The 25637-nt window shown below is 41.7% G+C and overlaps 1 protein-coding gene across 2 annotated transcripts in view; it reads right to left on the bottom strand.

The window, feature by feature from the left end:
* The window catches only part of ARFGAP1 (ADP ribosylation factor GTPase activating protein 1), a 45905-nt gene extending 22688 nt beyond the window's left edge, over nucleotides 1-23217 (bottom strand). For both annotated transcript variants that reach the window (XM_063147048.1, XM_063147057.1), the window contains exons 1-7: nucleotides 23119-23217; nucleotides 10929-10992; nucleotides 9830-9939; nucleotides 6376-6547; nucleotides 5782-5882; nucleotides 4597-4686; nucleotides 938-1034 (exon numbers count right to left, since the gene is read on the bottom strand). In XM_063147048.1, coding sequence (XP_063003118.1) covers nucleotides 938-1034; nucleotides 4597-4686; nucleotides 5782-5882; nucleotides 6376-6547; nucleotides 9830-9939; nucleotides 10929-10988 — 630 coding nt within the window. In that variant the 5' untranslated portion in view covers nucleotides 10989-10992; nucleotides 23119-23217. The remainder of the gene's footprint in view (nucleotides 1-937; nucleotides 1035-4596; nucleotides 4687-5781; nucleotides 5883-6375; nucleotides 6548-9829; nucleotides 9940-10928; nucleotides 10993-23118) is intronic.
* Nucleotides 23218-25637: the final 2420 nt, after the last annotated feature.

The raw sequence follows: 25637 nt of genomic DNA, 5'->3' as shown, positions 1-25637 counted from the left end.
GGAAGCCGTACTTTGGCTGTGAGCTGGTTTTTTCTAAAGGCAAGTTGGTCGGTTTGACCAGGGAAGGGGAAATTTAGTGGACTGACTGTCGGTTCTTGTATGAATGGATTTATGGGTGGTTTTGCCTGACTTGTATTTGTTTTATCCATTCCCTACCCCCATTCCCTCTTATGTTCTGTTCTATGTACTTGTTTATATCTGTTACTGACCTAGTGCCTATCTAATAGCTGTCTTTTTAAAAATAAACCTTTTATTTTGGCTACTTCGGGTGTTGGTGTGTTTTATTCCAAGGGAGTACTGGTTCTTTGGGTGCAAGCAAGCGGGGAAGAGACCCTGAGGAAGGACTGATTAACTCGGACTTCCATTACAAATGATATGTGAAGAGGAAGACTGAGTGAATTCCTTGTTACTATAGGCCGGTATTTCTAGAAATTTGGGTGGTGGGGTCAAGAGAAAGAATGGATGAGAATAATCTATATTACTTACTTTTAAAAAACTGCGTGGGTATTTTTAGAAATACCAACACGGGAGCACAGGTAAGCATTACCTGAATCAGCACAAACAGGGTTACAAAGGATTGTGCTGGCAAGAAAGCAAAGCAGGAGAATTTTAGTTTGGGACGCTAAGAAGAACTTTTTTTCTTTTTTCTTTTTACCTTTCTGACCAACGATCAAGTGCATCATTGAAGGTACTTAAAAGGTCCCCACTGTTAAGTTGTACATTGCCCTGTTCTTAATTTTCCAACATTACACTTGTAAGCTTGAGGCAATCTGTCTAAATTGCACTCAAACGACTCTTGTATTTCAACTACTTCACACAAGGATTCTTGGCTTCATTATCTTAAAAAAATATTTTCATGTTAACAGAAATATGTTAGCGGTAAGAGAAGAAGAAGACTGCATCTTATATTAATAAGCTTATAGAAAAATTGACTTACCGAATACAGAGAGGACATAGCATTATTGAGGAAGTCATCTTCCTTTTTTGGAGGAGTAACTGTATTCCCAAATCCCACATAGCGATTCTCTTGACCACTGAATAAATGTACATGTGAAAATGAGCAAATAGTGTTTATAATCAAAACACATTCCTTTTTATTCTCTCAGTATTTTAACACTTAATTTTAACTTAAATTTAAATTTTACTGTTCTATTTCTGTATTTTAATCTTATATCAATTTTTGCTGCGTGGTTTAATCCTGGTTGTGCTTTTTATATTGTATTTTGTATTTGTGTTTTTAACCTGTTGGTTGTTTTATTATGGTTTTAATTTTTGTGAACCGCCCAGAGAGCTTCGGCTATTGGGCGGTATAAAAATGGAATAAATAAATGGAATAAATAAATAAATAAATGTGGACACATTTATTGTCAGCTCCTCCTGCAAATTTCTCTGCGTTTCCTTCGGTCTCTGCGGATGAACTGTCTACAATACTGCGCTCTTCGAAGCCTTCCACTTGTTCTCGTGATCCGATTCCTTCTCGCGTCTTTATTAATCTTATTCCTGCTATCCTCCCTTCCTTGCTACATATTATTAATCTTTCCCTGTCCTCTGGTTCATTTCCTTCTGCTTTTAAACATGCTACAGTCTCTCCCATTCTCAAGAAACCTACTCTTGATAGGCTATCTCTGTCTAACTACCGACCTGTCTCTTTGTTGCCGTTTGTTTCAAAGATCCTGGAGCGTGCGGTCTACTCTCGCTGTCTTGACTTTCTTTCTAGTAACTCTGCTTTGGATCCATTTCAATCTGGATTCCGTCCTCTGCATTCCACCGAAACAGCCCTTACTAAGATCACCAATGATCTCCTTACTGCCAAGTCTAAAGGCCATTATTCCGTTCTTATTCTCCTTGATCTAACTGCAGCCTTTGACACGGTTGATCATGATCTTCTCTTAGATTCCCTTCATGACCTTGGATTTTGTGGCTCTGTCTATAACTGGTTTGCCTCCTATCTAGCGGGTCGCTCTTTCAGCGTGTTGACTAATGGCAGCTCGTCTTCCTCCTTTCCCCTTTCAGTAGGGGTTCCGCAAGGCTCGGTGCTTGGCCCGTTGTTGTTTTCCTTATACATGTTGCCCTTGGGCAAGCTTATTCAATCTCATGGTCTCCAATATCATCTGTACGCCGATGATACACAACTATATCTGTCATCTCCGGAACTTTCTCCTGATGTTCACGATCGTATCTCGGCATGTCTTTCAGATATCTCAGCTTGGTTGCTTCATCGTCGCTTGAAGCTTAACATGGCAAAGACTGAATTGCTTGTTTTTCCTCCTAAACCTTCTCCTCATCTCTCATTCTCTCTTACTGTCAATGATGTTACGCTTACTCCGGTCAAGGAAGCTCGTAGCCTTGGCTTTATCTTCGACTCCTCGCTCTCCTTTATTCCTCATATTGAGGCAGTAGCTAAATCTTGTCGATTTTTCCTGTATAATATTGCCAGGATTCGATCATTTTTGTCTGTCTCTTCTGCCAAGACACTTGTTCATGCACTGGTTATTTCACGGTTGGACTACTGCAACCTTCTTCTCTCTGGCCTTCCTTCTTCTCACATCAGCCCGTTGGTTTCTGTTCACCACTCTGCCGCAAAGATCATCTTCTTAGCACGCCGCTCTGACCATGTTACTCCGCTTCTGAAATCTCTTCATTGGCTTCCAATTCACTTCAGAATCCATTATAAACTTCTCCTGTTAACCTTCAAAGCTTTTCACGGTCTAGCTCCTTCCTATCTCTCCTCTCTCATCTCACACTATTGCCCCGCTCGTGCTCTTCGCTCCTCTGATGCCATGTTTCTCGCCTGCCCAAGGGCCTCTACTTCCCTTGCTCGGCTTCGTCCATTTTCGTCTGCTGCCCCTTACGCCTGGAACGCTCTTCCTGAACATTTGAGAACTACAAGTTCAACCACAGCTTTTAAAGCTCAACTAAAAACTTTTCTTTTTCCTAAAGCTTTTAAAACTTGATGTTGTGCAGACTTCTACTGTTACTTTCTACTGTTAGTTTTTCCCTACCCTGTGCCTGCTTACCCTTCCCTGTACCTGTTGGCATTCTCTTCCCCTCCTTATTGTTTTACTATGATTTTATTAGATTGTAAGCCTATGCGGCAGAGTCTTGCTATTTACTGTTTTACTCTGTACAGCACCATGTACATTGATGGTGCTATATAAATAAATAATAATAATAATAACACACACCAACTATAAGCCAAATTAAACTTTTGTAAACCACCCAGAGAGCTTTGGCTATGGAGAAGTATAGAAAAATAATAATGATGATGATGATGATGTAACTAGCAGGTTACATTTTGAATTCATTTGCTTAAGCGCAAATCTAGTATTCTCATGGAACTACTGTAAAGAAGCAACGCAAGCAACTTTCAAGTGGCTATAAGCAGGGTACGTTATTCCTATCACAATTACTGGATCTGAAGTGTTTACAATGGTCCGCAGCACCTAAGTGCTTCTTTAAGATTGCTCCCCCACCCCAATAGAAATGAGCATGGGGGTAGTAGTTATCCAAGAGTATGCAGCTTCCATAATCTATGTGGCCAACAAGTACAAATCAACCTGCATTCTTCAGATTCATTTTACAGCTCTTTCTAACTGATAAGCCATGTTGATACTGAGCACTTACATTAATTTTCAAGTCTACAGCATCAGAGTGTAGAGTTCAGAGTGATTCATGGGGGCAAAGTACACATTATACGCAGCCCTGTGGTTCTTTCCCCAGACTTTCCCAGCAACCACTGAAAAGCATCCTTGAAGATTGGAAGAACAGGGAGGAGGAAAGCTGCTGTTTGAACCCAGCCCACCAAATATTACTTGTCTAATAAACACTCAAAGTGTTAATAGATTAGAATTGGATCACACTTTACGTTAGGATACTGTTTGCCACATGGACACTGGCCTTCGTTGGAAACTCTCATGAAGTGTGAAAATGCTTGTCTGTAGACATGTAATGGCCACAGCCCGAGACATTTGTCATCGCATGTCCCCTGAGTGCTTGGAGATGCTGATCTCCTCCAACACTTTGAGTGCGCACACGACAGCAAACATAACTGCCACGTAAAGCGTGGATGAGCTCTGGGTATAGATCTGAATCCTGGTATGCTTTCAGTATCACAGAAACAATCTAACTGTATATAGAGACAGCTTAAGAAATACCTCAAAATAATGCCAAGGAATAAAGTGCAGAGTACAGGACGTTAATACACTGCAGTGCTCATACTAGCCAGTTCAGAATTTTCTGACCAGAAGATCACAAATTCTGGGTTGGCTTAATAGCCAGCCCTTATTCGCCATCTCCACCAAATTCTACCCTCCCAAGTCTTCAGGCACAAGCAAGAACCGTCTCTTACTTTGTATGAAGCTCTGCAGAAACTTAGATGCAGTAGGACTGACATATGCTGTTTCTGCAAAAGTCCTCTCATCTTTGAAATGAGTGGAGAATTCAGTCGAGGGGATATTTGTGCAGGTAAGGCAGCCATGGTAAAGGTGATCACCATGAGTGGAAAGCTTCAGCTATTGCGCAGTATAGAAATGTAATAAATAAATGAATAAATAAATAAATCTGTATCAGAGAGAGCAAGAGAGAGGTGATTTCTACCCTTGATAGGAGCCAACATCATCATTTAACCAGTCTTCAAAGGCTTTCTCAGAAGTGGCACCAGCATTTTGTGGTTGTCCAGTGGAGCTGCTGTAGAGAAGAATGAAAAAGTAAACTATACAAAAGACAAAATATTACGTATGAGTCCGGGATCTCTGATCCCATATTGCAACGTGTTAATATGTGCACTTCTACAAACATAAGATTACTGCATCCCATCAGCCATTGCTGTGAAAAAACAATCCCGGCAGCTCTCCTAGAGCAGCACTTCCTTCTTTGGCTGCTCTAGCCAGGGAACTCTGTAGCCAGTGGGGAAACTCCACTCAATGCGGCAAGGAACTCCACGGAGCCCTCTGGGTAACACAGAAAGCAATGGATGTGCAGGAACTCTTCTCTGTATAGCGTGGATATTCAGGATGGAGTGGGTTTTTTTAAAAAAAAAACTCCACCATGAGGTGGACTTTTCCCTCCAGACAACACAAGATGGTGGAGGAACTGTCAAACGCCATGTTGCGTTTTACTCTACTCCAAGGGAGCCCACATTCACAAAACAGTGGAGTTGGAACATGTTGTGTGGTGAGTAGCTCCTAAAAGCTCCACCGCTGAGTGGAGTTTTCACACTGCGTAGAGAAAAGTGTTGCGTGAACTGAGCCACTGTGAACTTTTAAAAATAAAACGCAGACCCTTGGTCAGATTCCGATGGACTAAGAAAAAACAAATCACAAAAGTTAACAAACCAAAAGCCAAGTGGGAAACCATGGAAATTACACTTGATGGCAGTTTTTAGTCTGAGAATGATAGTTACGTTCTATTGCCTTACACTACAGCTAGAAATTCTTGCCAATATGTGGCTGCTGCCAGAAGCCACAGCCCCACATCTGCTCTTCCCACAACAACATATCACATTTTTGTTATAGTACATCACAGCTGCCCAGGTTCCCCTGCCACACGTCTAGTTCATTGATTGCCGCGTGTAGCTATAGAAAAACCAAGTGCAATGAGTCACAACATATTTTGTATTACTAAACACAACCAGTAGAGAACAGAGCAGGAGGAGATGTGTGGCTGCAGGTTGTAGTAATAGCTATGTGTGTTCCTGGGCTCCCCAACGTCTAGCTCCATCCTTAGAATAACCACCTTCTGGTGCCTAAAATAGCAGGCTGTACAAGACTAAGGCGTTCCTACCGGTGAGCTGAGGGCAGAGCAATTTTGGGTTGAGGTGGAGTCCAGTTTCTGGCAGAAGAAGTTTCAACTGACCATTCTTTACCTTCAGCCAGTGAAGCCACCTAAAAAGCAATATATGTTATAGAAGATGCCGAGGCTTAGATGAATTTTGAGGAGAGGATAAATGTGGCAATTAGCCACCCAAAAATGCTTATCTGCTTTTCCCTGCCCCACAGACTTGGAACACATAATTTGCTTCTAAGATGTGGCAAAAGGTATACAATTTTATCTGGGCAAGCAATGAGGATTTACATGACAATAAAAATGAAACAACACAAAACACAACCACTTTCATTCTCCTACCTCCCTTAAAAATAACCTTCATAATAAAAAGAACTAGACAGTTTCATATCAATAATTTCCCTATTCTAAAATCAATCTCTCTCATTTCTTAGAGGTCACAAATTGCAGTCAGAAATTTTAAGTTGTATTCCAAGATCTTCCGCACAGGTTAATATTTACAGATACGCAAGTAGAATCCATGTCTCTAAACCACTTAGGTGTTGAAATGAACAGGTTCCAAGGATGTTGAAGCTATTATTTAATTAAATTTACCTTATCTCTGAAGAGTGCTGCAGCTTTGCTGTTATACTTCTCTTGCAGTGACCAACAAGGATCATAATCTTCTTGCGACTCTAGAAACTCACGAAATTTAAGATTACCACCAGCCTTCATTTTCTCCAATTCAATGTCCTTCCATTTGTCCATTGTGACAGAGCGCACAAAACTAAGAACCGAAAATGCAGTCCAATTGTAATTAAGCCGTTTGACAGATGCACCACACAAAAGATTTCCCAAACACCTCTTATATGGTAGGGGGAGAAATAATTCTGCTCTGGGCAAAACAATCTCATGGAGCTGGATGGGGGAGAATCCTCGCCAGAGCTGACTTTCTGGTCACACACCAGACAGGGCAGAAAGCGGCAGAGGCGGATTTTCTCAAGTGTTTTTCTTCCCAGCCTCAACCCCCATTCTACCAAAGGGAAGGAAATAACTACACCAACTCCAGAGCAGATGTAGTTGTCCTCCCTTGTTGGGGGTGGGGTGGGGAAGTGGGAGGTGTGCAAGATTCAAGGCATCCCTTGATCTGGCCCTGGCACACCCTTCTCCCACTGCCTTTGGAGTATGAGTGATGGAGAAGTGATGTTGGTGGAGATATCTGCGGCTGCAACGAGGATGCCTCTGGGTTAGACCTCCTCCTTTGCCCGTAAACCTCCCTCACCACCCACAGAGAAGAAGGTCTACAATATCCTATGGTTTATGACTCCACTTAGAGCAGGCTTGAGCAATATGTGGTCCTCCAAACATTATGTAAGCCAAAACATTTGGAGGGCTACAAGTTGCCCACCTCTCACTTAGAGACACCTCCTCCAAAGCTAAAACTGATTTAAAAAAACAAACAAATTCTAAATAAATTGATGTTACTCTTAAATATAAAAGAAATTCAGATGCTTTCCAGAACTTTCCACAGTTTTACACTTTTAAAATCATTTATTTATTTATTATTTACTGCATTTCTATACCACCCAAGAGCTCAAGCTCTCTGGGTGGTTCACATCTAAATCTTCCTTAGATGTCTAATACTAGACTGGAAGCTGCCTTATACTTAGTCGGACCATTTGTTTATCTAGCCCAGTACTGTCAATACTGACTGACAGCAATGGCTCTCCAGAGTGTAAGATTATTTCTTCATTTGAAATTTTACTAGATATGTGTAAGATTGGGGTTATAAAAGTTTGTTGGCATAGCATAGAGAAAGAAGCTTTTGTGGGCATAGAATGCATTTGAATGGGTGTACAAGTGACAGGGTAATGCTTTAGTGTTAAAGAGGCAAGAAGGCATACACACATATGGATAAAGAGGCAAGTAGGCCTCGTGTGGCGCAGAGTGGTGAGCGGCAGTTACTGCAGCTGAAACGCTCCCCACGGCCTGAGTTCGATCCCAGCGGAAGCTGGTTCTCAGGCAGCCGGCTCAGGTCGACTCAGCCTTCCATCCTTCCGAGGTCGGTAAAATGAGTACCCAGCTGGCTGGGGGAAAGGTAACTGCGACTGGGGAAGGCAATGGCAAACTACCCCGCTACAAAGTCTGCCAAGGAAACGTCAGCGAAAGCAGGCGTCCCTCTAGGAGTCAGTAATGACTCAAGTGCTTTGCACGAGAGGTTCCTTTCCTTTTCCAGGCATACACAGTTTGGATAAGGCCTGATGAGAAAATGATTTGGAAATAGGATTTGATATTGTTCAAACATATTACTCATGGGGCTCGCAACTTGGTATTGCTCAAAAGACATTATTCATACGAACTTGTGATATGTACTAACTGTAACTAGGGGAAGGGTCCAGGGTGAAGGACAGGTGAGATGCGGCTGGAAAAATAAGAGCCAGACAACTGCAAGAACAGGGAACTTGACCTTTCGTTGTCATAAACAAATACGTTAGAAAGGGGAGGAGGTTTCCAGGAGAGGACGGTCTCAATTAATGATGTGGACCAATAGATTTAACCATTTCAGAATAAATTAATATGTATTAGGAGGGAGGTCTTTGTCTTTGAAAAGAATATTTAAGTTTGGATATACACAAGACAAAGATGTCCTCACTTTCCCTCAGGCAAGGTTTGGTCTTGCTTGGGAGAGATGGGAGTGCCTCTGTGAAAAGGGGCTCCTTCACAGAGTCAGTACGAGTGGTATTGTCATGTTGTCATTGGGGGTGGTTTGATTGTATGTGTTTGTCTATGTTTGTCTTGCTCTCCAAATCTGCCAGACTTTTAATGTGCTTTGCTGAATGGAGGTTTGTGTGTCTGCTTGACCTTAACGTTCTTAAATTGTTTAAATAAATGTTGCAAAGTTCTAACAGTTTCATTGTCCTTGTGGGTCTGAGTGAAGCCAATCATTCTGGATGTCTTTCTCCGGATCTTCTTTACACCTACTCTAGTGGGGAATTTAAAAAGTACTGTTGCAAGGTATTGCAGGAACCTGCGCCTATGTTCAGTACCTCTTAAAAAGACCAGCAGAAAATTCCTCCTACAAGCGTTTCGGACAGGAATATTTCCAGTCTTAGCTGGAGGTGCCAGAGACTGAACCTGGGATCTTCTGCTTGCAAAACAGGTGTTTTATCACTGAGCTATGGCTTCTCCTCATTAGATACTGCCATTAATTCACTCTTGAGATGAAAATAATAATAATAACAACAACAACAACAATAATAATAATAATAATAATAATAATATATTTATTTCTTACCCACCTCTCCCTTTGTATCGAGACGGGGAACAACATTAGAACATGAATCAATATATCTTAAAAAATCTTGATTTTACATTGATCTGGATAGGCCTGCCGGAAATGGCTAGTCTTTAAAGCTGCCTTAAAATCACACAGAGAGTTAATTTTACGAATCTCCTCCAGCAGGCCATTCCACAATCTGGGGGCAACAGAAGAAAAGGTCCTCTGGGAAACTGATGTCAGCCTAGTTTTAGATGACTGAAGGAAGTTCACCCCAGAGGACCTGAGTGTGCGGGGCGGACTGTATGGGAGAAGGCGATCCCGCAGGTAACCTGGACCCAAACCATTTAGGGCTTTAAAGGTAATGACCAACACTTTGTACTTTGCCCGGAAACTAACTGGCAGCCAGTGGAGTGATTTTAATGTTGGGGTAATATGCTCACCCCTAGATGTACCGATGACCAACCTGGCTGCCATATTTTGAACTAGTTGAAGTTTCCAAACTAGGTACAATGGTATTTATTTATTTATTTATTAATGGTAGCCCTATGTAGAGCGCATTGCAGAAGTCAAGCCTTGAGGTTACCAGTGCGTGCACTACTGTCTTTAGGTCTTCTGACTCTAAGAAGGGGTGCAGCTGGCTTATCAGCCGACTTCTCAATCTTAACTAAATGGGAAGGTTATTTTTTTCATTTTTAAAAAAATATATGTCTATGATTCTGTGTCTTAGTAAATGATTTTTTGCATTTCCTACTATTCTTATCAGTGAAAATGAATTTATCAATGACTAACCTGAGATGAACACCCAAGCCTCTATGTTTTCCTGAGCATTCCAGACAGATCCAAATTCCATAGGTCACGCTCACCCACTGGGGGTTAAATGCACCACATTCAAAACAGACCTGCAGTGAGAAGGGGTAAAAAAACCTTTCAGTTACTTCAGATGAGACAGACCAGACGCAGTTCAGAAAAGATTTTAATTGGCTTTTAATGCTTTATGTGTGTATGTTCTGTGTTTTAGAGTTTTAAATTTTGTATACTTGTTTTTACCTCAATTTTAGAATTTCTGTAAACCGCCCAGAGAGCCCTGGCTATATAAGTGTAATAAATAAATAAATAAAAGATATCAAAATGTTAGTTTGTGGAATGTAAGCTTAGGATTGTATACTAATACAGGGTGAAGAGCCATTTGATTAGACATCTGGAACAATGAATATATACATCTACGTTCTGTTTTACTAGCTTGTTTTTGTTCCTTGCTAACATGAACGGAGCTTTAATTCCATCCCATACACCCATTCCAGTAAGATAGCAGAAGTTTTTTAATTCTTCAGCCTGACTACAACAGGAAATGTAGGCATGCTCACTAATCAAAGCTGGTCTCTCTCTTAACTGATGACCTTATTTGAAGGAGCAGTGGCAGGCAATATACTGAATCAAATGATTCAGATTAAAAATGGAAGATCAGTAGAACTCCCATCAATTCAGACAGAAGAACTTGGATCCACACACTGATGTGAGGAGAAGTCATGTGAGAGCATGGACAGAAGTGCCTAATTCCAGACAAATCTACCTGAGCGTTGAGATCATCTTCAAATATCCTTTTCTAGAGGTGACTAGGTGAGTTTGAAGTGTTGGGGTAATCTGCCCAAGTTATCCAAAATGTGATATATACAGGTGGGAATCCCTGTGATCTGCATTTTGGGCATACAAAAGTCATATGGTTTGGTCACAGTGACGATGTATTTTGTTGCAAATGGTCCAGGAAAAAAGTTTACATGACAAATCTGTATGCTAATAAAAGCATACAAAGGCAATTGTCTATGTGAGATGAAGATGACTCAAGGCTACTTAATCATAGGCTACTAAAAGGATACACCGAACTGCTTACGTTGTTCTCATCTTGCACCCTGACTTCTTTAAGGACCTTCCTTGTTCTTGGGCTTGCCATGGTCCTGCAACAGAGAGGGAAACAAATGAAGAGACAATGTTGCAGTCCAGTAGAGATGTTACAGTGGGTCACTGCAAACCATGGTTTATCAACCAGGAGGAGGCTGGAGAGCAAACATGTGCTCCTTCCAGCTCACGCCTTGGCATTAGCCACTGTTAGATGTTGCATTTAAACTAAGATTAATATTAATCAGGTACTCTCAAAACCATATTGACCCAGTTCAGATGACGCTAAGCTAGTGGTTAAGCATTTTGAGCTAAACATTATGGCTTAGCATGTCGTGGGAATCATTCCTAACTACGGCGGCTACATAACCATGGTTTAAACATGCTCACTAACCATTTGCTGCAAAAGGGTTAGTGGCCTAACCATGGCTTAATGTGTCCACTGAACAGGTCCATTTTGAAACAGGTTCATAAAAAGCCATTTTGAGGGGATCATAGGGCCCGTTCAGAAGACACCTTAAACCATGTCTTTAACCATGGTGGTTAAGCCAGAAAGCCAGGCCACGTTCAGAAGACACGTTAAACCATGGCTTTAACCAAAGTGAATAAGCCTTTTTGCTTTATTCACTGAGGTTAAAGCCATGGTTTAAGGTGTCTTCTGAACACAGCCTGGCTTTCTGGCTTAACCAGTCTGGTTAAAGCCATGGTTTAACGTGTCTTCTGAACGGGACCATAGTAAACATTACCTTCTAAAACCATGGTTAATGCCAAGTAGGGAAAGAGAAAGCGCACAGGTTCCCAACGCTGGATTGCAATTTGCAAGCTATGGTTTAAAATACAGCTAGTATTATAGCTGCACTGGGCCTCTACGATGTTAGCTAGAGCTGTAAAATGTTGGGAAATTTTGATGCCATGAGAAAAATATGATTTTTCCCCCCAGGAAAAGAAAAGGGAAATTTGGGGGGAAATTGAAAAAAATAAGCAATCATTTTTTTAGTGCTCTTTAGAGATCTAAAGTCACTTTATTGCTTTAAAATAGCCACCCCCTACTTGGTGCTATTCAGCTGTTTTGGATTTCAGCTCCATCAGCCTCAGGCAGCATAGCTAATGGTCAGGAATACTGGGCACTGTAGTCTAAAACACCCAGAGGACACCAGGTTGGGGAGGGCTGCTTAAGGAACATAAAGCAGCCTTTCTGCTCCTAAAGTTATCTTATGTTCATAAAATTATCATTACATTTTAACACTTTTAAAAAGTAAACTCACTTCGTGAATTTGTAATTATTGTCTGAATAGGTTGACTGCTACAGCATTAAATGACTGCTAGAGCATCTGAAACACAGGACTCTAGAGAACAAAACCCAAAGTGTCAAGAATGTACATTTATTGACAGGAATGCACAATGGTGACTCTACTCTCATGTTGGGAAATTGAGCATAAATGTCTATCAGGAAACTATACCACAGATCAATAATTTTAATAAGGAATGAAAGAAATAACTATGCTGTGAATCTTACAGAGAGGATTAAAAAAAAAACATTTCCCCCATGGTTTCATTTTTTCCAGATATTTTACATCTCTAGTCTTTCTATAAAAGTGTTCTTATTACATAGTTTTTAGAAATCATTTCGGGGCCAGTAAAAGCTAGGTAACAATATATAAATACTTTGTCTTAAATTCTAAAAAAAAAAAAAAAATGAGTTCAAAGCTGTTCAATTTTTTTCCAGAAAAAAACAAAAACATTCCTCCAAAATAAAGTCTTTTTCAAAAAAATTCTGGGTTATATTTTTGGGCCTTCACATCTCTAGTGTTAACAGAACCAGCGTTTTGCACCTACTAAGTACTGTCTCTTCATCAAAAATGTTATAGAACTGAGAACATAATCAATTCAAGAAAACAGTTTTAGTTAAATGTTTCAAAGCCATCATGGTTATTGGCAGAATGCACCATTCTTTTAACTTGAATTCATATTTTCAAAACAACAAAACTTTTACTTAACAAACACCATTCTCAGCTGGAAGAAAAAAAAAGCTTTAGCTAAAACCTTTTCATAATAAAACACTTTTTCACATTACTTCTACTGTCAAGTTTTATGTGCTGCTCAAACTTCTTTCACTTTTTGTTTAAAATAAAGGCAGTGACATACTGTTTTGCAGCAAAACTACTAGGCAAGGCCAGAAATTAATATCCTGGTAGGCCAGTGTAGTTCATGAGGAAAGCTGTATAAATTGAAAAAGGAACATTATTACCAACTAAGGAAAGGTTGATCCTTTGCAGACTTCCTTGCCTTTCATTGAAGATTTGAAGTATACACTTCAAATGACTGCTATAGAAAAAAATAGGGGTGTGCACGGACCCCCCGCTCCGCCCCGCGGGCCAATCCGAAATTTTCAGATCGGCCCGCTCCGCGCCGCTCCGCCCATACTCCGCTCCTCTTCGCCGCGGAGCTCTGGCTCCGAATCGGAGCTCCGCAGTGGAGGGGAGTGGCGCCAGGTAAGGCTGGGAGAGGAGGGCGGGGGGGTTACCGGGCCCTGCTGCCGTCGCCGCCCATGCGGCGACGGCGGCAGAGCCCGGTAAGGGACCAAGGGGGAGGGGGGCCTTACCTGCCTCCGTCCGCGGTCTGTCGGCTTCTTCAATTGAGCCCGCGGTTCAACCAGGAAGTCTGGGACTTCCTGGTTGAACCGCGGGCTCAATTGAAGAAGGAGGGGGTGTTTACCAGGCCCTGCCGCTGTCACTGCATGGGCGACAATGACAGCGGCAGGGCCCGGTAAACCACACTTACCTTTCCGGCGGAGCTCCGGATCGAGGTGAAGGATCCGCCTTCACCTCGATCCTCTTGGCCACGCTCCGCCGGCCCCCCAATCCTCTTCGCCTCCGCCTTAAGGGGAGGCGAAGCACCCCACTCCGCTTCTAATTCGCCGGTCCAATTAGAAGCGGAGCACATCCCTAGAAAAAAATACCATGCCATTTACTGTAAAGAACTCTAACTGGCAAGATTGGAGGTTGCCGGCATGATGTGCGAACCTGCACCACTAGGTTGTTTAGGGGTTAAACAGCCCAGCAGCTAACCAAGGGTTTATTTTTGGTTAACCACTGGGTTGCTTTAGCTCCTGAACAACACAGTGGTCCAAGTTCTCATGTCATGCTGATAACTTCCAATCACGTAAATCAGAGGTTTTTTACAGTAAGCAGAAGCAGCTTGCATGCAGCATGCATCCCCACAAATCATGGGTTAAACAACCCACAATTTGCTGCTGTGACATGTGAACCAGATCAACGACTTCTAACTGCTAGCGCCAGAAGCCCTCTGTCTAGAAGCACCAAAAGAAAAGGATATCTTATTTTGTTTGTCTTCCATCTCCTGCTTCTTTTCCCTAACAGGTGGCCGAAAAGAATTTAAAATAAATAAAATCTCCCTGCTATTTCTTGCTGGTTCTCACTTGTGGGAGAGGGCGTGAAATGGAGTCAAGCAAAGACTTGACTAAGCCCCAATCAATCAAACCTCTGTCATAGTCTCTAGTCAAAAGAAGGCTGATCCTGAACCCATTATGGGGACATGTACTGGACAGGAGAACTATGCACCCTACCATTTATTTCCATTTAGCCAAACCTCCAGTCCCAACCTGCTATGGGCTTCTTCCTGCAAGCTGTTCTCTGCTAATTCAGAGAGCATGAGGGCAGTGCATATGTGAAATCTTCTGCCAGCAGAAGTTAGGTGGTAGGAACTCTGATCCCTGCTACTTTCTTGAACAGTGAGCCTTGAAATCAACAGACAAAGAACATGTCCTCTTGTAGAGGAAAAGAAGTAATTGTTTAGGGGAATAGAATTGGAGGATAGGCAGACTAGCAGCCACAACTTTGAACCCAAGGATTTCAAAGGAACAAGGAAGAAATGGCATTGGAGAATGAAGTCAAAAGGCACTGTCAGAGGACTCAGGTAACACCTTGATACTACTAAATGCACAGCAACAAATATTGAAAAAAATGTGCTCAGTATTTAGAAAGAAACATGAAAGCATATTCATGTTAATATATATATTAGGGTGACCATATGAAAAGGAGGACAGGGCTCCTGTGTCTTTAACAGTTGCATAGAAAAGGGAATTTCAGCAGGTGTCATTTGTATATATGGAGAACCTGGTGAAATCACCTCTTAATCACAATAGTTAAAGGTGCAGGAGCTATACTAGAGTGACCAGATTTAACAGAGGGCAGGGCACCTGCAGCTTTTACTGTTATGATGAAGAGGAAATTTCACCAGGTTCCCCATATATACAAATGACACCTGCTGAAATTTCCTTTTCAATACAACTGTTAAAGATACAGGAGTCCTGTCCTCCTTTTCATATGGTCACCCTAATATATATGAAACTGTCATATACTGAATCAGACCATCAGGTCCATCAAGCACAGCACTGTCTATTCTGAATGGCAGAGTCTCCCAAGGGCTTCAGATGTCCTTCCCAGTACCTGTTACCTGACGTTCTTTTAACAGAAGGGCTTGGGAATTGAACCTGAGATTTAAAACATGCTCTTGACTATGAAGTTATGGTCCTTCCTTCTGTTCTAGGGACACTGATGTAAAAACAAAGAGAGACATTGCTAAAGTTAGATCTGGACTGGTTAATACCTTACAGACAACAGCATTCCTCTCAAAATGTCTGCTACCCTATGAAGAGATGTAGCTGGACAATCCCATCCATTCATTAAGCAAGTTTTCTTTGGATCTAATTTTAATTATAATGGAATATTTGTTTCTTTTCCTGCTGACTGGTCCTATTAACTCTTTAGCTAATATTTCTATGCATCTTCTTGAACACTCTGGATATTAGCAGAAATGCTGTTTTAAGAAATACCTATTTGCTGGATTTATTACTTTTCTTCTTTTTTTACAGCTCCAATATTCTATGGATGCAACAAATAATGAAGTGCAGCAAAGCAGGTTTCAAGAAAAGATGCACCGATGAAAAAAGATTAGGTGTAATTCAGATTAAACCAAAATTCTGTAACATCTTATAGAACAAAAATTAAAGTATGTCTGCATTAAGGATGTTAATAATATATAGTTAAAAATATCTTCATGTAGTAGGTTCCAGTTCGATTCTAGATATCTAAACTTACTACTTGTTAGAATGGTGATTTCCAAATGGTAGTCTGAGGGAACTTCGTGGGTGGGTTGCTAGGATGCTATCAGTGGGTGTGAAGGACAGTGAAACACAAAAAGATAAAGAGGAAAAGAATGCCTGAATCTGGTAAAGGGGTTAAAAGGAGAGTCCTAAACAAAGACAAAAATCTTTCTTTGAAGGTAGTGTGTGCGCATGTGCGCTTGCACCTCTGTGTGTGTGTGTGCGTGTGTATGGGAGGGGAGAGTTCTACAAGGAGTAAAGATGTTGGAGAACTAACCTTGTTATAATACAAACAATGCTTTTTCCCCTATAAATAAATAAATAAACCATTTCAGGTAAAATGGCTCTGTCAGCCAGCCAGGAAACGCATAGCTTTGAAACTATTCCTATGAACAATTTTCTTCCCAAACTTTTGATACCAGGGCAGAACTCTTAGATTAAAACTGCAAGTACACCACTCTTGTACTAAAAAAAGAATAAGGGGGAAAAAAAGACAGAATATATGTTAAATGTACCAGCTTCCAGAATAATGGGCAGCATCGGGATACTTAATACAGTATTTACCTCCTGCTGTCCCCTTTTCCCCAGTCAGAGCTCAGTGACTGTGCTTTCTGGGTAAAATTCCATGAATGAGGAGTGGGGTGATGGCACCATAAAAGCATCAATTGGAAGCACCCTATGAGGCTGCCTTATACCAAATAAAACCACTGATCCATCCAGCTCAGTAATGACTACACTGATTGGCAGCCATTTCTAGAGTTTCAGATAGGAGTCTTTTCCAGCCCTGGAATTGAACCTGGGACCTTTAGCATGAAAAGCATGTCCTCTGTCACTGACGTACAATTCTTCCCCCATTCCTTTCAAATCTCAGCAAATCCTTGCTCGCTCTCTCCACCACCACCCCATCATTTGCCACGGTCATGCTACACATGGTCTTCCCATTCCAAAAGCCATAAAGTGGAGATGGTTTGACTTTTCAAGGCACACGCCAGCCCCTCTCACTGCACACGCATGCGCTCTGGTACACCATGTGGTGAACACTGTTATGTATACTAAATTAGGCACCGTGCTCCACATTGCTCAGTCCATTCTCATAATCTGAGCTGGTTTCCAAACCAGGCCTTGGCAAGTATCGAAATCACAGGATATACTTTCAATTTTATACTTCCTTCTACAGGAGAAGATTAGGCAGAAACAGGAAATAAGTGACATCTTACAACTGCATGGTTAATTGGGAGAAGATATGGAATCAACGTATTTTAAAGACTATGTCGGTAAGAATAAAAGAAAATTATTATAAATTGATTTGGAGGTGGTACTTAACACCAGTAAGGTTAAACCAGATCGATAAGAAATACTCGGCGTTATGCTGGAGGGGATGCCAGGAGACTGGTACTTATTTTCATATGTGGTGGAAATGTGGACACATACAGAAGTTCTGGCAAATGGTGTTCAAGGAGATAGAGGAAATAATGGGATGGAACTATGTCCAGGTATATTTTATTTATTTATTTATTTATTACATTTTTATACCGCCCAATAGCCGAAGCTCTCTGGGCGGTTCACAAAAGCATTATGAGTATAGCATTATGAGGGCTAACAAACTGAGACTCAATCCAGACAAGACGGAGGAACTGTTAGCGGGTGGTTCATCTGTCTGGCGAGGTGATGTTTGCCCTGTCCATGCTCTGATAACCTCTCATTTGGATTACTGCAATGTGTTATACGTGGGACTGCCTTTGAAAATGGTCCGGAAGCTTCAGCTGGTACAAAACAGAGCAGCCCGTTTACTAACAGGGACTGGCCGGCGAGATCACATTACGCCAGTCCTTTTACAACTTCATTGGCTGCCAGTCCAGGTCTGGGCCTGATTCAAAGTGCTGGTATTGACATTTAAAGCCCTAAACTTTAATGTTTACTATTTTTAATTGTTGTAAACCGCCCAGAGAGCTTCGGCTGGGGGCGGTATATAAATGTAATAAAAATAAATAAATAAATAAATAAACGGTTTGGGGCCAGGTTATTTGAAGGAACGCCTCCTCCCATATGTACCTGCCCGGACCTTAAGATCATCTACAGGGGCCCTTCTCCGTGAGCCCCTGCCAAAGGAAGTGAGGCAGGTGGCTACTAGAAGGAGGACTTTCTCCGCTGTGGCACCCCGGTTGTGGAATGAGCTCCCCAGAGAGGTCTGCCTGGTGCCTACACTGTACTCCTTTCGTCGCCAGCTGAAGACCTTTTTATTCTCTCAGTATTTTAACATTTAATTTTAACTTAAATTTAAATTTTACTGTTTTAACTCTGTATTTTAATCTTATATCAATTGTGCTGCGTGGTTTTATCCTGGTTGTGCTTTTTATACTGTATTTTGTATTTGTGCTTTTAACCTGCTGGTTGTTTTATTATGGTTTTAATTTTTGTGAACCGCCCAGAGAGTTTTGGCTATTGGGCGGTATAAAAATGTAATAAATAAATAAATATTGTCAATGTGTGAGAAAGTTAATTGTACACAAACTAGTAAAGAATTAACAACTAATTTATTGACAGCAGCTAGACTGATGATTGCCAGGAAATGGAAGGAACAAGGGGGATTACCAAATAGAAGAATGGTACAAAGAAGTTTGGGATATTGCTATTAATGATAGGCTCACATGTAATATTAAAGTCAGGAAAGGAGTATTGAAGCGAAATGAATTTGAAGAGGTATGGAAACCGTTTGTGGAGTTTGTGCTAGGAAAGGGGAAAGGGAGTAAACCTTCACAAGAAATATCACAATTTTGGAAAGGAGAATGATGGTCCTGGGGGTGGAGGGTACTTATTAGTTTTGCTATCACTAGTTATGTTATTAGTTTTTGTCATTATTATTATCCTTTATTATGTAGTTGTTTTTTTCTTTTAATTGATGTATTGTTATTATTGTGTAAAAAAATAAATAAAAGTATTTTAAAAACAACAACTGCATGGTTAGAATGTGAAAAAGGCAGTACACAAAATTTAGACTGTGTAGCCTGCCAAAGTTGTATGGTCTGCAACATTGACAATGCTTGGTCAAAATGTTACTTCTTGTTGTACTTTTCTGGGAGGCTCTGTCAAAGCAAGTGAGCCAAGCGGCTACCAAGAAGAGGATCTTTTCTGCCAGTTATTGAATGGGCTTCCCAGAGAAGCTCACCCGGTGCCTACATTGTATTCTTTTCAGTACCAGGTGAAGACCCTCTTATTTCCCCAGTCATTTTAAGTCTTTTACTTCTGTGGTTTCAAATCGGTTGTTCTATTTTAAATCTCTGCATTGCTGCTAGGTTTTATTCTGGTTTTACTTTTATACATTAGTTTTAAGCTTTTACATTTTTTGTTGTATTTAATGCTGTATTTTGTGGTTTAATTGTTGTGAACCACCCGGAGAACTTCGGCTATTGGGTAATGTAGAAATGTAATAAATACTCCCATTAATCAAATGCAGCATGGCACAACACCTACAGAGGGACTGTGACACTTTTTTAAAGCTCTTATTCTTACAGCCAGTTCATACATCACAATAACCCAGACTTTTTTAAAAACCAAACAAACACAAAACTTGGTTATTTTGAACACAGCTGCATGCTTGTGCACATTTGTACATAGTGCCTAATCACCTGCTCTAAGTAGGAGTGGCTAAAGTGTAAACTAGGAACTCTGACTTGTCTCTTCCGGACAAGCCAGAGTTGTTTAACTGCTTCTCCTTTAAATGGGGTCAATCAGGCACTGTGCATTCATAAAAACCCTGAATTTTTTTTTTTTAAAAATGTGGGTTAATGTGACATGCAAATCAGGTCATAGAGTAGACTTAGTCTTCTTAAATCAGTTTAAGCCACAGAAAAGGATATGAAAATGAGGCATCAAGGCAACAGAAGCCCAAGACAACATACATAAGAATACAAACAGAGGGTCAAATATAAACCAAAAATAATAATAATGAAAATATAGGAAGATATTTTGAAATCCTCATGTACGGTCTTTATAGTGTAAAATTAAGGTAGTGAAAAGTTAAGGTTATATATACAGTTAAGGTTTGCTAGCATAGGCATCCTCTTTTCAAAGAGCAACTAGGATGACTATATACCAATCTGAGGCTAAGTCTCTTTCTAACCTAACCCTTACACTTTGCCCATACCATAATTGGTAGTAACTGAAAGCTCCAAATCAACTTGCTGTCCCTGTTCAGAAGACACGTTAAACCATGGCTTTAACCACAGTGGTTAAGCCAGAAAGCCAGGCTGTATTCAGAAGACACCTTAAACCATGGCTTTAACCACAGTGAATAAAGCAAAAAGCCTTATTCACTGTGGTTAAAGCCATGGTTTAAGGTGTCTTCTGAACATGGCCTGGGTTTCTGGCTTAACCACCTTGGTTAAAGCCATGGTTTAACGTGTCTTCTGAATGGGCCCACTGTCTGCCAAGGAGAAAAATGCCTGGAAATAAGTGCCTGGACTAGCCCACATGTTCCTGGCACTATTCCTTCCTTTCTGTACCAACTATGAGGATGTGGTTTGTTACCAAGGTTAAACATCTTACCTTGGGGCTCAGGTGAACGGTGACTGTTTGTAGGCTGCTAATGGTCAACTCTTAATTTTAAGCCACTAGAGCTTCAAAGCCTCAATTGCTTTTGAAAAGTTAAGCCAATGACTAGTCACAAGCACACTTTATACAGCAACTCCGCTGGCATATAGACATTACTAAAGGGCCTATTATTTTATCCACCTTTCCAAACAGCACATTTTACAAACAGCAATGGTTGCTAGATGAAAAGAACCATCCATGGTTGGGTAGCTAACTGACTTAACACAATTCCATTATATGTAAAGCATCACTTTTGAGGTTTGCCTACTTGGGTCACTTCAGATGTTCCAAAGGTGTGGCAAGAGGAGGTACAATTAATTAAAACTTTCTCTTCCTAAGCATCAAGCTCTCATTCAGAAAGGAGAGTGTAGATATATATTAAAAGTATTATGGAGCAGGAATCGCTAAGCAATAACACATCCTAGCATATAGCAATAAATGGAACCTTGAGAATGTCCACTGATTTCTCCACTGTTTACAAGACAAAATACATGGATGCACCTCCAAGTAATGAGACAAAGAGGATTTTGAAATTTTAAGTACTGTTTACCCCCTTTCTTTATGCCACAAAGGTCTAACGAAAGAATGTGTGGACAGCTGAGTTTATGTTGATCTTTTTTGCAAGATCAACACATTGTGCATTTCTAAAAAGTAACCTATACTCTGGGGAAGATATTTCAAGAAATGAAGGCAGAACTCAAAGAATCCCTGATGCTTCTAGTCATTTGTTTCTACAAGCTTGATGCAAGTGTTTGGAATATAATTTCTAGCCATATATGCATTCATGAGGATTTGAGAAGTCAGCCCTGAGTCAAAGTTTGTGAAGCACCCCTTGTGTTTATCAATTATCTTATCAATTCAAATACAGAAAGGAAGATAATATTTCCCTACCGCTCACATCTTTCTCTTTTTATTGGAAAGGCCTACACCTGGACAGGGGTGTAGAATCTATTGAAGAGTCTGCAAGCACCAAAACACATGAGTGGATTTAACTAGAAGTGCAGAACTGACAAAAAATGCCTGAAAAAGGGCCTCCCTAATATAAACCATTCTGAGCTGTCAAAACACACACACACCAGGCAGAAAAGGAATATAAATACAATGAATAGAAATATGAGCTAGGAAGGAAACAATATTTAATGCATACATACATTGAAGCCCAATCCCATGCATGTTTACTCAGACATCCCACTAAGCTAAATGGGTCTTATTCCCAATTAGAAGTGAATAAAATGGCATCTCTACTTCTTCCTCCCATGCCCACCCTAAAAAAAATCAGTCATACTTCAAATTACAAAATGGGGAAGAGGATCAAGAAAAATAAAAGTACTTCACTGTATAAACTGTGGCATAGCATTTCCACTCAGACGTGAAGATTACTGGCTAGCTTTAAAACACTCGCCATCCCTCAGTCCAACCAACCTCACAGGGCTGTTGTGCACATAAGGGATAAATGTGGGAGAGACATGTTCATTGCCCTAAACTCCTTAGAGGAAAGGTGAGATAAAAATGAAATGATACATAAATGAGAACCTTTATAGGCTTCTGATTGAGTGCAGCTTACACACAAGCAGCCAGCACAGATGCTACAGCCATCCTCATGTCCTTGGCAGCAAACTGCCTAAGGGTGCAATCCTATGCATGTTTAAACAGAAAATTTCCAGCACAATTCCCAGCACTCCCCAGCTACAGCATGGGAATTGTAGGACTTTTTTCTATCTAAATATGCATAGGATTATTATTATTATTTTGCAGTTACATCCTGCCTTTTTTCCTCCAAGAAACCCAGGGTGGTGTACTCTTCCTCTCCATATTATTCTCACAACAACAACCCTGCGGGGTAGGTTGGGCTAAGAGCCTGTGACTTTCCCAAAGCCACCCACTGAGCTCCCACAGCCAAGTGGGGACTAGAACCCAGATCTCCCGACTCGCAGTCCAACACTCTAACCCTTACATCACACTGGACTGCGCCCTAAACCAGCCCTTTCTCAACCCTTCTAAATGTGCTTGTACTACAATTCCCAGCATCCCCCACCAACCCTTCCCCAATCTGAAGGATGACTGACTTTATAGTGGGGGGGGAGGGGGAGGAATGAGAGAGAACTAGAGATGTCATTTTATTAATTACATCTGATTGGGAGTAACTAAGCCTCACTGAGGGCTGGGGGATACTGGGAGTTGTAATCCAACACATCTGGAGGACAAGCCTGGTCTAAATGATGATGATGATGATATACAGTACCGGGGGGGGGGGTGGAGGAAACAATCCCTTGTAGAATCCCCCTGCCAACTTTGAGCGGCGCCAGGATTCGAACTCAGCACCACCATCCCCGAAACGTAGAAATGGGGGAGGGGTGATGATGTGGCCTGAGGCACCGGCGGGGGGGAGGGGCGCACGGGCTCCAGCCCCCTCCCTTTGAAAAAACACACCAAACCGCTCCCTCAGTCCATGCCACCTCGGGGTACGTACCCGACAAGATGAGGGGGCGCAGCGGCTGCGGTTCCAGAACCGGCGGGCGCAGCAAAGCGGCTGTCAGTCCGTCCGTCCGTCTCTCAGCCGGCTTCTTTCTTTCCCCGTTTTTTCCCCCCTCACAGCGCAGGCGCCGCCTCCGCCACAGCCGGCTACGTTGCCACTTTGCAAAGCATTCTGGGTAGACCGAGAGGGAGGGAGCGCAGAGCGCTAGGTCTGGCCCGCGAGGCGGAGGCGAGCAGTGGCGTGCGCCTGCGCAAATCCCACCACCACCACCACCACTACTACTACTATTTCCCGGCTCGATCTCGTGGCGAGCGTCTTGACGCGTCTCCACCTGCGATACGGAGAGCCAGGCGGGGCTGCGTGATTGACAGGCAGCCCCGAGGGGAGCAAAGGGGGGCGGGGGGAGAAGGCGGATGGTAGTTACGAAAGAAAAGAACGTTGGACGGGCAGACGGAGGCGCTGATTGGTTGCGCCGCGCGAGGCTGGAGGAACGCGCTCATTGGCGGACACGCGCACCATGGATACACGTGAATAATTTAAACGCAGAAGGCAGTTTCACACGTGCATTTAATTTAAGGCGTTTCTGGGCGCATTTGATGATTCCCCAAGAGCCGCTCGTGGTGTTCCTGTCCAATTGCTTGGTTCTACATAAGGGAGAGGTGGTTATTGTAATAAACAATGAAATAGAGAGAGTATTTGTTGTGGTGACCGGAGATCATAACAAAAGTCAGGTGTGTGCATGGATGCAAAGAATTGAAATGTTTTGAAACAGGATGTTCCAGCTAATTGTTCAAGTTTGCTTGTTTTCCTCATCCCTCACCTTCTCTTTTTCTTTTCGCACCTTGTCTTTCTGATTGTAAACCTGCAGGCAAGGACTGCCTTGTGTGTGTATTTAATATGTCTAGTAATTTTAGGTGCTTTAAAAATGAGACGTAATCATAATTCTGATAGTCACAACCTCTCTGACTTAAACACTCGCTTGGTTTCTCTTTGAATTTCAGAAAAACCAACAAATCAGAATATTTAAAGACAATCTTTGGAGCTATAGACTTCATATCCAGGGGTCCATCACACCTCCTTTTTTTTCCAGGCACGATCTGCGGTTTCCAGCCCTGCATCATTAGCGTGTCCCTTTTATGTGCGGTCCTTGTATCATCACTGTATCACCAAACTCTCTTTTCACTTGTTTGCTCTTCCGCGATAAAAACAACAATTAGAGTGAGGAGACAACTTCCCTCCCCGCGACTGCTGTCTCCTCTCTCTGTGACTTGGGGAGCAGAAGGAGGGGGGAAACAGGGGTACGGGGTGCATGGGGCAGCGGAGGTCCCTCCTGAATGGTTTGAGGGGAATTTAAAAATCCTAAAAATCAAGAGATGAAGGGATCTGCTTTAAACTTGGCATAGCTAAAGCCCTACTTAAGAGCTACCAGGGTGCCAAGTTTCATCTCTTTATCTTTAAAAATAAGGGAGATATGTGCATTTTTGCTAATTCCCTTTGCCAATAATAGCACAGCTCTCCGAAAATAGAGCGGTTTTCCGACGAGCAATCCGGCGGTGCGGAGAGATGCCCCCCCCCCTCTGGAAATCAGAGCAGAGAACCCATTCAGTGGAGCTCCACCACAAATTTTGGGGCAGAGAAGAACCACTCTGCACACTCCTAATGCCTTTGAATATAAAGACAGACACACAGAAACATAGGTTAAACCGGTTGCAACTTTGGAGAGGTCCCAGCTATGGAATGTCCATCCTAGACTGGTTAGGCCAGCACCAATAATGTTCTTATTTAGGCAAGAAGTCAAGACCGTTTTATCCTTCAAGGCTTCTTTAATGGCCGTTGGGTGACTGCTCTTTTTATTACTTTACTTTCTCTGGTTACAGTTAATTTTAAACTGTTTTTCCTGCTGTGTGCATGGGGGGGGTTGTTTTATTTAAAAAGAATTGTTTGATTGGGTTCTTACTGTTATTTTCGAGTGAATAGTAACCACTCTTGACATTTGTATTCCTATTTTTATTACAAAAGTAGTATGGAAACATTTTTAAATGCATGTGTGAACCAGATGTATATGTTTTAATTTTGTAAAGTCACCTAGAGGCCCAGCATTGGGCAAAAGGAGGGATACAAATAAAATATATTATTATTATTATTAATAATAATAATAATAATAACCAGATGTCCCTTCAGCGTTAGTAGTTTGACCCCATGTCTCTCTGTGATTGGCATTAGTTCAATTCAGCAATGCCGATTCAGTGGTCAAGGCTATCTCTCAGATTGAACACTTCATGCACACAGCCTCCAGAGAGCACTGTTGGATAGCTGTTCTCACCTCCTACCTCCAAAAACAGCATCAATTTTCTCTCTCCGTTTCTGCCTCGCTCTGCCTTGGTTAATTTACCAGCCAAGAATATTCATGCACAGCCTGGACAACTAAATCAGTGGACGTGATCGAAATTGCCCTCAGTCAATTGGCAAGCGTTTTCCATAGGAGTCATGATTTACAAATTGCCGGCAAAAAC

The sequence above is a fragment of the Elgaria multicarinata genome, chromosome 1 (assembly GCF_023053635.1).
Source record: "Elgaria multicarinata webbii isolate HBS135686 ecotype San Diego chromosome 1, rElgMul1.1.pri, whole genome shotgun sequence".
Classification (NCBI taxonomy): Eukaryota; Metazoa; Chordata; class Lepidosauria; order Squamata; family Anguidae; genus Elgaria; species Elgaria multicarinata.
Note: the sequence above shows the minus strand (reverse complement) of the source record. Positions and strands in the feature narration are given on the sequence as shown.